The sequence below is a fragment of the Chiloscyllium plagiosum genome, unplaced genomic scaffold (assembly GCF_037043375.1).
Source record: "Chiloscyllium plagiosum isolate Xiang-an unplaced genomic scaffold, Cpla_swu_hap1 HiC_scaffold_41, whole genome shotgun sequence".
NCBI lineage: Eukaryota > Metazoa > Chordata > Chondrichthyes > Orectolobiformes > Hemiscylliidae > Chiloscyllium > Chiloscyllium plagiosum.
This window is the reverse complement of record NW_028270179.1, coordinates 12,417,194-12,433,735: the sequence shown is the minus strand read 5'-3', so window position 1 is coordinate 12,433,735 and position 16,542 is coordinate 12,417,194. Positions and strand designations below refer to the sequence as shown.

Here is a 16,542-nt window from a genome sequence, read left to right as displayed (position 1 = left end):
AATAATGTAATCCATTTTGCTCTTAATTTATTTTGAAAATTTGTTTGCTCAAGTCTTTGGTCAATGTTGTGCCAAGGGGCGCTTACGGGTTTTGTGGTAAGTATTGGAGACAGCATCGTTACGTTGGCATAATCCGTTGGGTTTTCGGATAGATCGTTGGTCTGTATTCTGTTCTCTTTTGCTTGTATTTTGTTCAGTATTCTTGTTAATAAATTTTGTTCATTTTGAACATAATTGGTTTGAACAGCTGCATCCCTCCTCGACTATCAGCGTTACTTCTGCTTACAACAACTCGCAAAGGTGGAGTCTGACTACTTCTTTAAGTGTTTTGAGGGTATCTGGCCTGGCACATAACACCGTATTGGGCTTACCTTCCATTGAATCAAATGTTGTTACAACATGATCTTTCTCTTCGAATCTTTGAGCCTTACACATATCATGGAATATTCGTTTCTCCATTTATTCATTCCATGGAATATTGTTTCCTGACCATGTACAGTGATTTTAGATTTATCAAAGCGATGATTACTTACTCCATATGACGCCTGTTTCTGCACATGTCGGATCGCCCAGGATTACATTTTTATGCCTGACATACAGGCAGCGATTGAATTCGGGTAGACATCAACATCCTCTGAGAACACTATGATCAACTCTCAACAATTCACAAGTTGGTTCTGCTTTCCATGTAAAAAAGCTTGCTGAAAAGGTCATATGTTGAATGCTACCTGAATGATTCAAATTCTTGCCGTTGATCAAATTCTGTCCTCATGAAGGAATTTTGCAAATGTATTTGCTGATTATTGTGCTCGTTTGTCTTCATGTAGGTTTGTTGGTTCCTTTGTTTGTTTGGAATGCATGTGAAATAGGATTGCAAAAATTGCACTTAATCCTTTGAAACTATTAACTGAAATCACCATTTTATGAATTATTTGAAGATCGTTAATTGCATGATCAGACACGACAAAAGAAAATCGATAAACATTTTTTTTTTTACCAAACGATAATTCGAGGTAAGCACCAGAAGAATAGTATAGTACTAAGCTATTTGGCAGTGTATGTTATGAAGATGATACTCAGAGGCTGCAGAGTGACTTGAACACACTGCCTGAGTGAGAAACTAATTGGCAAATGTACCCATAATGTGGATAAATGTGAGGTTATCCACTTTGGCCCCAAATGTAGGAAGGCAGATTATTGTAAGAATGGTATCAGTTCAAGGAAAGGTGAGGTGCAACGAAACCTGGGCATCATGGTGGAACGGTCGCTGATGGATAGTATGGAGGTACAGCAGGCAGTCAGGGAACCTAATGACATGCTGGCCTTCGTCGCAAGAATGGTTGATATCGGAGTAAGGATGTCTTGCTGCACTTATATAGGGCCTTGGCGAGGCCACACTTTGAGAACTCCGTGTAGCTTTGAACTCTTTGGCTGAGAAATAGCGTTCTTGCTATTGACGGCGTCCAGCAATGGTTCACCAGACTGATTCGGAGATGGCAAGATTGACATTTGAGGAAAGTCGAAGTGTGTGAATATAGAAAGCAGCACAGCAGTTCAGGCAGCATCCAATGAGCAGGACTGTCGATGATTCATAAGCCCTTCACCAGGCATAAGGAGGAGGTAGTGGGTGACACATAAATGGAGGCCTAGCGTGAGGCTGCGTGGACGTATGGTGGGATGGCAATTGATAGATACAGGTGGGAAGTGTTTGGAAACGTTGCTGGGACGAACGGTTTGCATGGGTGAGAAGGAGGCTGGCAGCTCGGTCAAGTTAAAAGGCTTTAATGACTTGGAAGGCTCGATATGGGATGAAGTGGGGCAAGTGGAAATGAGGAAACTGGTGAAATTGGCATTAATTCCGTGTGTTGCAGGACCCAGGACGGAAGTTGAATTGTTCTTCTTCCAGTTAGTGGGTGGCTTTGACTTGTCGGTGAATGAAGGTGATGAAAGTTTTGTTGGATAGAGCGTGTATTCACTGGAACTTAGAAGGGTGGCGAGCCATTGTCACGGGAACATTAGATTAGATTTAGATTACATTACATTACAGTGTGGAAACAGGCCCTTCGGCCCAACAAGTCCACACCGTCCCGCAACCCACCCATACCCCTACACCTAACATTACGGGCAATTTTAGCATGGCCAATTCACCTGACCCTGCACATTTTTTGGACTGTGGGAGGAAACCGGAGCACCCGGAGGAAACCCACACAGACACGGGGAGAACGTGCAAACTCCACACAGTCAGTCACCTGAGGCGGGAATTGAACCCGGGTCTCTGGCGCTGTGAGGCAGCAGTGCTAACCACTGTGCCACCGTGCCGCCCACAAACATGCTCATATGACATGCTCATGGGGCTACACACGCTAGATGACAGAAGAATGTTGCTGATGTTGGTAAAGTCCAGAACTCGGGGTCAGAGCCTAATAATAAGGAGTATGCTAGTCAGATTTGAGATGAAGAAGAATTTGCTCATTCACAGAGTTATGAACGCTTGGAATTCTCTCCCCCAGGATTTTTTTTCAGTCCAGTTCATCAGACATATTAAATGTGGTATGGGCAGGAAGTTGGAATGAGATACTGAGACTTCATGATCAGCCATGATCCTGTTGAATGGTAGTGCATGCTCGAAAGGCCGAATGCTCTACGTCTCAATCCATTATTTGTGTTTCTATGTTTCTGGTATTGTGAATATGTTACTACAATAGTCAGGAGAGAAATATCCTTAATTTGTGTATGAGCAACATTTCTGCAATACTATTTTCATCATACATGTGGCAGGGCTTGTTTCCCCACCCGCTCTGCAGGAGTTGAATCATTTCATCTAAGTCACGTTCAGGTGCTAGAAAATTCAAGCAAAGGAGGCTGCTTGAGAAAATGCCGTGGAAACGGATATCCTGATCAACCCAAACTTTATGAATGCACATATTTAACAGAAAAAAAAGAAATAAGATTATCAATGTGAATGATCCTTTGATATCTGGCTTGTCATGCATATAAACAGAAACCACCAGCCTGCATTTGGTAAAACAATATAACAAATGCTAATTATGGAAAAACTAATTATCTCCTTGGTGGATTGAATGGTGCATAAATGAGCTCGTCTGCTATTAGCTATGACATCCACCAGTCAGTGCCTTCCTGTTTATACGGAATTTACTGAGAAAATGGAAAAACCTGCAATAATGCTGGTAAAAGAGATTTACTACCCGATTATTGCAACCATTGGCATACCTGGTATGTTCTAATCGTCTGTTTCTTGATAATTGCGATGATGTGAAGGAGTTGGTGTTGTACTTGGATGGACAAACTCAGAGGTCAAACGACACCAGGTTATTTTCAGGTGATTTCAAATGACTAAAGCTTGTGATTTCAAGTAAACCTGTTGGAGACTAAACTGGTGTCGTGTGACCTATGTATTAGTAATTGATATTGACGATTTCATTTTTCCTACTACAAAGCAGGAAAGTAGTGGTCTCCTCCGAATAAGCGTTCTAAATCCGCTTGTCAGGTGAGCAAACATTCTACTCGATCATGTTCCATCTACCTTACTAAAATATCATTACTCCTGTTGCAATATTTTTGAAATGACTGCACAAAAGTTTTAGTAGAGTTCCGTATTATTCTGTGCAGTTCAGACAGAGTTGATAATGGTATTTCAGGTATCTATCGCATTTATAAAATGGTAATGGACATATAAGGTGTATCACTTCCCATGCGACGTCCCAATAATAACCTCCATCTTTTAGTTTTTTTTTCATACCGATGCTCTGTAAATGGAATAAATCTTTCACAGCAGGTGCTTCTTAATTGATGTCAATCAGTTGTTAAAACGTGCCTAATCTGGTCTCTCCTCCTTGCAGCAAATGTGATGACTCTTATAATTCTGCCTCGAAGGAACTGCGGTGTTACTAAGTGCACGTCGGTCTACATGATAGCCATGGCCTCAGCTGATCTAATGGTTATTTTCATCGACGTAACCTTATATCGCATTTTCAGTTTTCATTTTCCATTTTCCTTCTTGTCGCGTACTCCAGTGTGCAGGACTATTTTATACACGATGATTTCCAGCGTCGACTTATCTGTGTGGTTCACAGTTTCCTTCACATTCGACCGTTTTGTAGCTATCTGTGACCAGAAATTTAAACGAAAGTTCTGCACCCCAAGAAATGCTGGCGTAGTCATAACAACGTTCTCTTTTGTCAGTTTTCTCAAGAATATTCCAACTTTGTTTGCATATGAAACCCAACAACTAATTAATGGAGTGCAGTGGGGATGTCAGTCAAGTGAAGATTTTTTTTTCTCACCAACAGGTATAGCTTTCGTCTGGTTTCACAGCACCTGGGTAGTTTGGTTTCCTTTTTCTCTGATTCTCTTGTTTAATTCTATGACCATAAGATCTATTCTCCTGGCCAATAGAATCCGCCAAGCCCACAAAGGTTATCGAGATAAAAATTGCAGTGATCCAGAGATTGAAAACCGCATGAAATCCATCATTTTATTGTTCTCTGTGTCAGGTTGTTTCATCTTGTTTTGGTTGACAGCTTCTGTGAGCTTTGTGTCAACTCGAATATCAAACACCACCTATTACAGAGGCGACTACAGTGATCCAGGATACGTCGCCCATGAAGCAGGCACTTCGCTGAAGTTTTTGATTTGTTTACAGAACCCGTTCATTTATATAATAACGCAGAGGAAATTCAGAAAAGCGCTGAAAAATGCGATAAGCTCTCTCTGGCCATTAATGCTGAGCCTAGTTTGCAAATAGGACTAAAACTAAAATAATGTTGCTGACAAATAAATTTCTATTTCAATGCGTTTATTTGAACGTAGCATGTCTTGCTTTGTTGTGTTACGTAACAAAATGCATCAACTATTTTGCTCACACTTATTTTATTTTGTAACATATGTTGAATTGACTAAAAATTATGCTTTCCATAGTTTTTATTGTACTTTAACTCTGTCACGAGAACAAATGATGCTTTGCTAACAGCTTCCTGTTAGACAAATCGAATCGTATTTTGAACACAACATCTTCCATTTGCCTTTCAATTAAGACAAAGGGTTATAATCGAAGCAATTGTTGTCGACCAGGACAGACACCTCAATATAAATCAAAACGTAGCCCAAACCCCAACTTTTGCAGGAGTTGTAAACAAAAATAAGGCGAATATTCCACACAGTGGAAGAGCCACTCAGTTTTAAGCAGAACAAAATTTATTTACAGAGTACTGAATGAATCTAAGCAAAAAGATGCAGAATTTAGAATAACAGCAATTTTTGAAGCCTACCAACAAAATATCTCCCGCAATTTAACGGACTGCTGTTCTGATATCCTGCCAAATTCAATATACAAACGCCTTGGCAAAAAAATTGAAATAAAAGACGGATTCTTACAGGAGAGAGAGGTTGCAGAGAAGATCAAACAAGATCATTAGCTGAGATAAGGACACTCCTTATTGCCAGTAGCTTGTTGGGTCCCCCAACGAAATCTAACAGAAAATTGAAAAATGCTTGAACCGCGAGATTTGATTTTTCAGTGTCGAAGCGGGTTATTTTTATGTTAGCCTTTTCTCTTATGTTTAACATGCGCAGTACCTATTAGCCATAATCAAAGTTCCCTAAACACAGACAAATTGGAACCACCACCTTTTACAAGTCATTTTAAAAATAAAAGAAACAAGGAGAATATAATATTATTAAAGGAGATGCATCGTCACACTATCTCCTTACAGAACCTGGGGCCGTTGTGGGTAGGTGGTTTGGAACTGGCAGGTATCTCTTCTTCTCCATACGGACGTTTGGGTTTCTTGCCCAGGATGAAATTCTCGTAGTGCAAGTTGAGTTTAGAATTATTGGACTCAAGCACATTTAGTGGTGACATTTGGTGCGCTCCTTCATGATTTTGCATTCATTTAGTTTAGGCCAAAAGAGGTACGAGTATGAATGAGACTATTCGACCAATCGAATCTGCTTCACCATTAAACAATGATTGGGAAGTTTCCCGAACACATTCTCCCATTTTCTTTCCGTAACATTTGATGCCCTTAACAATCAAGAAAATGCAACACTCTACCTTAAATATACTCAGCAACTTGATCTCCACGGTATTCTGCATCCATGAATTCCACATATTCACCACCCTCTGACTGAATCAGTTCCCCTTATCTCCGGTCTGAAGAGTCTTTCCTTTCCTCCAAGGCTGTCCCCTCGGGCACATTTGGCTCCTGCAAATGGAAACATTTCCCACTCTGTCCTCTACTCAAGACTCTCAGTATTCTGTTAGCTTCAATTAGATCCACCTGAAGACCTGAACTGCTAGGGAGGGGTCTCTCAGTTCCGTGAACAGTCGATAAGTACACCTGTGAACGACTTTTCAATTTCAGAATTAAACGCTTATTCAATAATACAGCGCAGAGTTGGCAGGCTCTGATTCGCCCAGAAGTTAGAATACCCCTGAGCAATGAAATGTATCCAACATCTTACAGAATTTGTATGGGGTTCATGTACATTGTTCAGAGGTAGGCATTATAGCATGATTGCATACTAACAACCAATCAATACAAATCTAGGAAGACGGCCTGGGCAGAAATCAACAGAAAAGGAAGGACATCATAATTGAGAGATTCAGAAGACCGGAAGGATTTCAGCAACAGAGATTACATGGACTTAGACAGATTAAATGGTGTTTTTGAAACAGAATTTTTAAAGATGTGGGGTAAGACTTTGGTTAGTTAAGACAAGTGGGCTCAGATTTTGAACAGTTTTTGTTTGGAATTCACTTTCAGCGTTAGGAAAATAAATTGTGTTTTTTTTTCATTAAACAGTGGAAATCGGGGTGTTTTCACTACCGAACACTTTTAACAGGTGATGAGGCAGAACGAGCTTACCTGGGTATTGTGGTTTTCATTAGCAGAAGGGTTCAATGTATCGTCATAACACACGGCATCTACCACACTCTGTGAATTCCACATATGTATTATCATTTGATAAAAACACTCCCCCAATGATTTCATTTTAAGCTTACAATCCCTTATCGAAAAACTGTGAGCTCTCGTTCTTGATTACCCCACATAAGGAAACATTATCTCTACGTCTATTTTGTCAATGCAATTCAGCTTCTCATAGATCTCCCGCAATCTTCTAAATTCTGGTGTTGCCCTAAACTGCTCAACATGTATTCATAACACAAAAAGCTTAAATTTGGAACTCAATGAGTGTTTATTCAAAGTTTGTTTCTCAAATAAACACAAGCTTTGGCGAAAATAACATATCAAAGAAAAAACAGGAAGTTTTGTTATTGAGCTGGACATGTCTACTGCAGGTGTTACAATGATTCAACAAATGTGTTTTATTAAAAAGAAAACATGTCGGAGACATCACACGTCTGGTTTGTGGTTTTATTAATTCGCAGATTATCTGAAAATGCTGGGAAAGGTCTGATTATCAAATTGCAATAAAGAATTTTAAACTCCCTGCTGCTGCACTGGCGCAGATACCGTCACTGGAAATGCTCTCCCTCTGCTCGCCTCTGTATATACACACACACACAAATTCAGTCACACTCGCCTTCATATTCAGACACGCACTAACTGATGCACACTCACAGACAGACACTTGTGCACACTCACTCATACTCACATACACACACATGGTGAAACAAACGCATTTACACTGGCACACACGCAGACAAACAAACTCTCTCCCTCTCCCTCACTCTCCATCACACGCGCATACACACCTGCACACATACGCACACACAAACTGAAACACACACACTCACACAGATACTGACGCACATGCACAGGCATACGCACAGTCATACACCCTGACATACACACATTTATATTTAATTGCACTTACATAAGATCACATGCACGGACTGGTATGCTCAATCATACAGATACACATTGGTTCACCATACAAAATACTTATTGAGACACGTAACACACACGTTTGCACTCACAACATACACGCAAGCACACACACACTGCGATACACTAGAAGTGGCATACAGACCTGTAGGAGTCATACTGGTCCACAAACCAGGTGACATCATCGACCAGCCACTCACATAAGTTAAAGACATCCAAAGAAAACCACATCCAAAAGCGCGTACGTAATCGACAAGATTGCCTGCAAGGACTGTGAACAGCACTACATTGAACAAATATGAAGAAGATTGAACATACTTTGGGCACAAACATCGGCTTCCCATGCCAGATTCGACCAGTGCTCTCTCATTTCCAAGAACACAGACAAAGAGTGACACAAGTTTTACTGGCCAAATCTAACATCTTAACACATGCAAAACAAAGCCACCTTGCAGAATTCATTGAAGAATGGCATCCCAAAGCGAACTGAAACAATAAATGCATTGAACTGGACCCCCATACACAAGAAAATCAGACACAGAACCAGAAGTTCCAGAAAAAATGACAAACAAAAACCATTCAGGACAGACCACAAATGGTTCACTGGAAAGCACTGATGATGTCAGCTTGCGAGGTGACGAAACCCGAAGAGAAATTAATGAATTCGTAGTAAGACTTTCATACACACAGACACACACAGTGAAACACATTTTCACATAATTTCATACATTCGTATACAAAGGCTCTCTCACACACGGATATGCACGTAGACTCACACACATTCACGTGGACAGCCACACACGCAAGTCATACACAAACACTCACACAAATACAGACGCACTCACATTCACACAAACAGACACTTTCACATCATGCATGTACAGATAAGTACACAAATCGCATACTTACATTCAAATACAGACACACACACTCTCACAAACGCACATATGTGCATGTTCAAATATGCCTAATCTCAGACACGCTCATATACGTAATACGATGTGGACAGTGTTGGAGGACAGATATTCGGGTACTCAGCAGTACTGAGACAGTGTTTTGTGCAAAGTACTACAATATAAGCTGTGTAAATGAACTGACGCATGGACACTCAGCAGTTTGCAAAGTGTGCATCGTCTGCAATAACAGAATGTCTACTCTTGAGCAGAATAGCTATTTGTACAATCAGAAATGAGTACTCTGTGCATTGTCTGCTGTAATAGAATGTCTACTGTTTGGCTTGAACAACTATCCGTGTATATACTGCAGCAAAGCAATATCAATAGTCACACAACAACTACTATGTTGGGTCCTTGATATTTAGACACATTGCATTGTCCAAACTTTGTTGTCCACAGTAATTCAACATGAACAGCGTGAGGTGACTCACATTTCAAAGCAGAGTTTGCATTGTCTACGGTAATGCAATGTGTAAAATATGGGCAACCAGTTACATGTATTGAAAACACAATGAAATGCTGGGTTCTTTCCAGGTTTTACAGTTGGACATTGCAGCCTTTGTGGAAACCTCAGACAGTGAATGGAGCCTGTGGCCGGTATGATCCGTGTTAAAGGCAAATATTTAACAGACTAACTGACGTCCAAAACAAGCAGAGATAGTCGCCCCACATTCCTTAAATAGAAGTATTCCTGTCAAGTGTGTCCGCTTCTCGGCGTTTAATCTGATGTTGTGTTCCTGAAGAGAAATTAGTTTCCAACCAATTCTCAAACAATGCATTAGTCAAACATTAGACATAAAGAGCTAACAATAACAGGTAAGTTACCGCGGACAGTTGTGGTGTGAAGGAAGAATCCTTTCTGATATTTTGACCTTTGAGCCAAGAGGTCTGAGTTCATATATCATATCTCCACATCAAACCGAGGACATATAAGACCGACGTTTTAATCACGCCAATGTTTTGTTCAGATTGAAGAATTGTTGCTGATTGTTGACAACAAGAATAGCATGCGGGAAACAAAAATAGCCCAAGTCTGCATTTAAACCCATTGCAATTGGGCAAGAAATGATGTGTTTGGATATTTAAAAGAGGCTGGGCGATTATCCACAAAACTTCTCTATTTCAGATGGTTCTGATTCGACTTTCATTTCCAATTGCTTCTCTACTTCCAACGCTGAATGGCATGATTGCTTCCATTTCTCTTCGCATGGAAGGTTAATCAGTTAATTAACGTTGGAAGCAATTTGGCTTTATATCTAGTTGGCCTTCACCCCGTTAACATTGATGTATCATTATCGGTTCCTATAACTTCTTAGAATCAAGCAGTTCATGGAATCAGACCTTGAGGTTTCTCCCAACTCTCTCCCAGCGCCACCCCCAACACTGAACTGGCACCAAAACGGATCCCTACAACAGACCAGCCGTTACATTTTTGGTAACATTGGGAAATTTTGTGTGCAACATAGCTGTCTTGACACCCCGAGCAAATCAATGTCAGCAGTCAATAGTGAGGGCATGTGTGTGCCCCACTCTGCGACGTCCTGGGATTCTGGAAGGTGGTGGCAGTTGTTTATTTCAATTCGGAACCATTCCTGGTCTGTCCACTTCCAAGCAGCTCATTCTGCATCCCCCCTCCACCACACCGCCCCCCCCCCCCAACACTCTCTACCGCTTTATCTCCTTTTGGCGTTTCTATTTTGCTGCCTCTACCTGATTATTCTCTCTAATTTATCTTTCATTTCTCTATCTCACTTTCTCCGTGTTAGCCATTTCACATATCTCTCCGTTTCTCTTTGCCGATTATCTTCCCCTGGGTCGACCTTGCCTACTTTTATGTATCACTACCTGTCAACTCTATTTCACCTTTCTACTTTAATACTAATGTGGTTGCATCGATGTTGGTCTTGGGTAGGTCATTTGGGAGGCTGAATGGTCTTTGATGCAGAGCAATGCCAGAAGTGAGTTTGATTTATTTTGATTTTTCCTTGCCACAATCCATAAGTACAACGAAGCGTTTTGTGTTGCGTGCAGTATGGCAGACCACAAGACACAAAGACACAGGGGTTATAAAACAGAGCAAGCAATACCAAGTTTCGGCCGCAAACGTGTACAGAAAGCAACGTCAACATGAGATTTCAGGTTTGATTTGTCTGTTCAGAAGTCCTTAACAGCGGGGAAGAAGACGTTCTTGAACATTTTCGTATGTGTGTTAAAGCTTTTCTGCCTGGAGTCTGTCAAAAGAGAATGAATACACTCAGTGTTTTGCCCAAGGCTAGGGAATCGAGCACGAGAGGCCATCAGTTTACGGTTAAAGAGGATAGAGTAAAAAGAGACCTGAGGGCAAGTGTTTTACACAGAGGGTGGTCCGCATACTAAATGAGATGCCATTTGAAGTAGTTGAGGCTGGTAGATAAACCATATTTGAAACACATTTGTACTAATATATGGATAGGAAAGATTTAGAAGAGGATGAATATATTGATCGCCATGGACCATTTTGGGCCAAATGGGCTTGTCTTCGCGTTGTCAATGGCTTTCTATGATTCTAAGAGTCTAGAAGATACTATAACGGCTGTGGGAGGAGTCTTTAATGATGTTGGCTTTCTTTCCGCAGCAACAAGAAGTGTAGGTAGAGTCAGTGGGTTGAAGTTTGGCTTGAGCGTTGATCTAAGCAGTGATGACAGCTCTCTGTATTTCTTCCAGTCTTGGGCAGAGCAGTTGTACTGTCAACCTGCGATGCATCCAGGTAACATGCTTTGTCTGGTGCATCTGCAGGAGGTGGTGACGGTTCGATGAAGTTAGATTCCTGTACCAGATAAAGTATAAACCGTAGGAGATCGGGCGAGGAGTTGGCCATTTGGTAACTCAAAACTTTGCTGTTTTGCAGATCATGGCAGTTCAAACATTACTCGCGTCCAATTTCCTACCCTTTCTCCTTGATTTCTGGATTGATCAAGAATCCATCTATCTCAGTTTTAAATATACACAACATTCTACGCCACCACCCCCAGACTCTCTGTGCTAACAAATTTCAATTGCTTCCAAACTTTTGAGAAAAAATTATATCTGCGCACCTCAGTCTTCCATTTTTACTCCCCCAATCTGAGGATCTCGTCTGTAACGCCTCCATTTTGAGAAACATTCTCTCAACATCGCCCCTGTGAAACTCCTTAACAATCTTGTGCATTCCACCTGAGAACCTTTCTCATTCTTCTGAACTCCAGTGAATAGATTCCAAAATCTTGAAGCGTTTTTGTAAAACATCGGCGAACCAATACTTCATAGCACGCCAATTGCGATCTCTCCAGCTCTTTGTGGAGTTGCCGTGAGATTTTACTCGATTATACTTCAAGGCTCTTGAAATGAAAGCCAAGAATCCATTAGCCTTCCCGATTATCTGTTGACCGCGTGTGTTAGCTTTCTGTTCTTCTTGCACAAGTTCCCCTAAGTCGCTTTCATTTTCAGCTTTCTCCATTCAAAAAACATTTTACTCTTTGGATGTCCCTTTCTCAATGTACAACTTCAGTTCTTTCCACATCATACACGATTTGCCTTTTTTTCTATGACTTATCGTAGCAATATCTCTCGGTTAAGAACATGGCAGGTCCTACCTTCCCATCGGCTGAGATGTAATTTACCCTCACGTTAAACCACCACCATTTGCTTCCAATGGTTACAGATTTCTTTTGATTCACTGTTGCTCTTTTCAATGTTTACTTCTGAAGCGGAGTTAATCGCCATCTTGCCTGAACCTTTTTCTCAAGCTGCTGGGAATCTATGCCTTTATTGTGTCGGCAAACTCAGGCATTTGTTCAAAGAGACTGCAGCGAAATAAGGACCAAATGGCCTCCATAAATTCCGAGCATTATTTAATTTAAGTTCAAAGACGTTATTATTCAAACTTTCACCACTCTAAACGCCATACATTTAGATATATCTGCACACTGATGAATGATTGGTTTGGAAGAAACGTGAAGTCTTGACAAGACCATAAAACATGCGAGTGAAATTAGGGCATTAAGCTCATCGAGTCTGCTCTGCCATCACTCAGCGCTGATAACTTTCTCAACTCCATTCTCCCGCCTTCTCTCCGTAACACTTGATTCCTTTTACAGACAAGAACTTATCTATTTTTCCGAAGTATACACAATGACCTGAAGTCAAAGGCTTTTGTGGCAGTGCATTTTAAATATGCATCACGCTCTGACTGAAGATGTTTCTCCTTATCTCTGTTTTAAAATATCGTTCCTTTACTCTAATTGTATACCCTCGGGTCCAAGTCTCTCCAAACAATGGAAATATCTTCCCAACATCGACTCTGTCCAAGCTATATAGCATTCGGTAAGTTTCAACTGGATCACTCCGAATCCTTCTAAACTCCATAGAGTTCGACGCAGAGTCCTCAATCTTTCCACACAAGTGAAGTTGTTCAATTCTGGGATCATGCTTGCGCATCTCCTCTGAATACCGTTCAGGGCGATTATGACTTTGCTGAGATGTGCTGCCGAAAACTGGACACGATACCCCAAATGTGGCCTGCCCGGCCCGATAGAGCCGCAGATGTTTATCCCTGTTTTTGTGCTCAAGTCCTCTTGAAGTAAATGCCAATCTTGCATTTACCTTCCTAACTCCTGACCCAACCTGCAAGTTTAACTTGAGAGCATCGGGATCAGAACTCCCAAGTCTCTGCACTTCAGACTTCTAAATTTCCTCCTCAATTATATAAAGTCCAAGCCTCTGTTCTTCCACCAAGATACATGACTCCCACTCTTTCCCTTAATATACGTCATCTGCCACTTCATTGCCCACTCTCCTATCCTGTCCAAACACTATTGCAACCTCCCTGAAACCTCAATAGCACCTGTCCCTCTATCAATACTCGTTTTATCTGCAATCTTCGCTAAAATACCCTCAGTTTCTTCATCTAGTTCGTTAATGAAATCTTGTGGTCCCAACACTGAGCCTTGAGGAACAATGCTTTTCACCAGCTGCCAGTCCAAGAAGGACCCTTTACTCCTCACACTTTGTTTTCTGCCAGACAGCCAAACATCCACCCATGGTGTCACCTTGCCTCAAACATTATGGGCCCTTACCATACTCAACATCCATTGATTTTCCTCCGTCTAGTCTGTTCGTCACCTCCTCAACTAATTCCAGCAGATTTTCAAGGCATGAAATATACTTGGTCAAAAGGTGCTTAGGCTGTCCTATTTTACCATATACTTCCAAGTGTTCAGAAATCTGATCCTTCATGATGGATTCCAGGGACTTACCCACGACGGTCATTTTCCATCTACTGCTTTCATCTCCATTTAAACAGGTGTGTTATGTTAGATGTGAGATGTTTCCTTGTCCTCTGGGATCCACCATGATTCGAATGATTCCTGAAAGATTATCACTAACGCCTCCACTATCATCTTAGCTGTCTCCCTTAGAACTAGGTGTGTAGTCCATCTGGTCTAGGAGACTTTTCCAACTTCAATCAAATCAACTTTTCCATCAACTTCACCTTGAAGATGGCCAACATACACAGCGCTGTTTCCTCACAATCTTGAAGTTTTTTGCGAAATTATTTTTGTCTTCTACCGTGGAGGTTTTTGCAACGTAATTATTCATCAGCCAATTTCTTCTTCCCCACTACTCTCTCACCAGCGTCGTTTTCCAAAGACCCTATTTCTACCTTTGTCTCTCTTTTTTATTTTATATAGCTAAAAGATTTGTTGCAGTCTTCCTTTATATTACTTGCTATCTTACTTTCCTTAGTACTTTTTACGTTGCCCTCTGCTGGTCTTGCTAAATCTCACCATCCTCTCGTTTTCCACTGTTCTTCACTACTATATATGTTTTGCCTTTCGTTTTTATGTTATTCCTGTTTTCCCTCATCAGATTTGGTTGCCTGTTACTCTTTGTCGGAGATGTGTTGCTGGAAAAGCGCAGCAGGTCCGGCAGCATCCAGGGAACAGGAGAATCGACGTTTCGGGCATAAGCCCTTCTTCAGGAAGGGCTTATGCCCGAAAGTAACAAAGAGATTGTTACTCTTTGTGCCAGGCTTCTTTTTACTGGGGATGGATCTCTTCTGTGTGTCCTGAATTATTCCTAGAAACTCCTGCCATTATTATTCCACTGTGTTTCCTGCTCGGCTCCTCTCCCAGTCAATTATACCTTGCTCCTCCCAAATGCCTCTGTGTTTGACTTTCATCAGTGAAAATTCTATTATCTCTAGTTCTCCCTTCTCTCTTCAAAAATTTGATCATATTGTGATCTCTGCTTCCTAAGCTTTCCTTCAGCTTAAACTCCCTTATCAAGTCATTATCATTGTACAGCCCTAAATCCAGGATTGAATGTTCCGTTGTGGGCTCGGTCACAAGCTGTCCCAAAAAAGAAATCTCATAGATATTCCACAAATTCCTTTTCTTGTGGACCACGACCAACCTGAGGTTTCCAGTCCAACTGCATATTGAAATCCCCCATGATCACGGTAACTTTGCCTTTCCTACACATATATTCTAACCCTAGTGTATCTTGCACCCCAGCTCATGACTATTGTTTGGAAGCCTATGCATGATTCCAACTTCTCTTTTTACGAACCTTTGCCAATTCTCAATTCTATCTACGCAAATCCTACACATATGACTCTACTTCGTTTCTTCCTGTTGATTTAATTTTATTTCTTACTCAGGCGCAACCAAACCCATTGCCCACTTGCCTACATTTGATTCCAAGCTTTGATTGAAAGTCTCTGGTCCCATATTGGTGTAGTTAGTGAACTGATCCAATCCTCATTAATTATAGAATTACATAGGCATACTGTCATCCGGTATAGAAGCAGTCCCATCGGTTCAACCAGTACATGCAGACCATAATCCCACACTAACGTAGTACTACCTGCCTCTTGTGATTATGTACGACACAATAGCCTCCGATTTCTTTCACACGCCATGACTCTGAGGGACTCTGAGGAGAATGAGAAAAGTACAAATTTTGCTCAAGTTCCTCATACCTTTCGCAGAAATCACTGCCGCTTGAGGCGTAAGTCTGAGGTTGACAATGCGTCATTCCATCTCTGAAAACTACAAGCGGAACCATGCGCATTTGTTGGAAGAAGCCAACCAAAGCTTTGAATGTGTACTACTATGAAATTCAATTCTGGCTGCTATGTTCTTTCATACATTTGTGCTCCATACCAAGAGCATCCTTTCCTGAACCGTCTCAGTATGACTACGAAAGTAATGAGTGGACAATGGAGAAAGTCTTTCTCTTTGCTCTTGTCCTCCAGGTGCTGACACAATCTGTCAATTTACTGCCATTCCTAAAGTGCTTAAGCCAGAAACGTCGATTCTCCTGCTCCTCGGATTCTGTCTGACCTGCTATGTTTTTCCAGCACCACACATTCAAATCTGATCGCCAGCATCTGCAGTGCTCTCTTTCTCCTACAGCCTATTACTGTCAATTCTGCAGTGAGTTCCAGGTCTGTATTCGGAATTCCCTCTATTGAAAAACAAATCATTTCTTGAGACGCTGTTCAGAAAACGTTAAATGGGATGATCCCGGGTTGGAGAGATTGTTTCATGAATGAATAGTTAACATATTGTCACTACTCACTGGAATTTACAACGATTTAATCTCATTGAAATATAATGGATTCTTAAATATCTTGATGGGAAATACTGAGAGGATATTTTCTCTTATGTGAGAGTCTCGCTGCAAACGGTATA

At 41.2% G+C, this 16,542-nt stretch overlaps 1 protein-coding gene across 1 annotated transcript in view; it reads right to left on the bottom strand.

Annotated features, from left to right (window-relative positions):
• LOC148138153 (uncharacterized) overlaps positions 1-15,883 on the bottom strand; it is a 72,124-nt gene extending 56,241 nt beyond the window's left edge. The window contains exon 1 of the mRNA XM_087981831.1: positions 15,828-15,883. Coding sequence (XP_087837957.1) covers positions 15,828-15,883 — 56 coding nt within the window. The remainder of the gene's footprint in view (positions 1-15,827) is intronic.
• Positions 15,884-16,542: the final 659 nt, after the last annotated feature.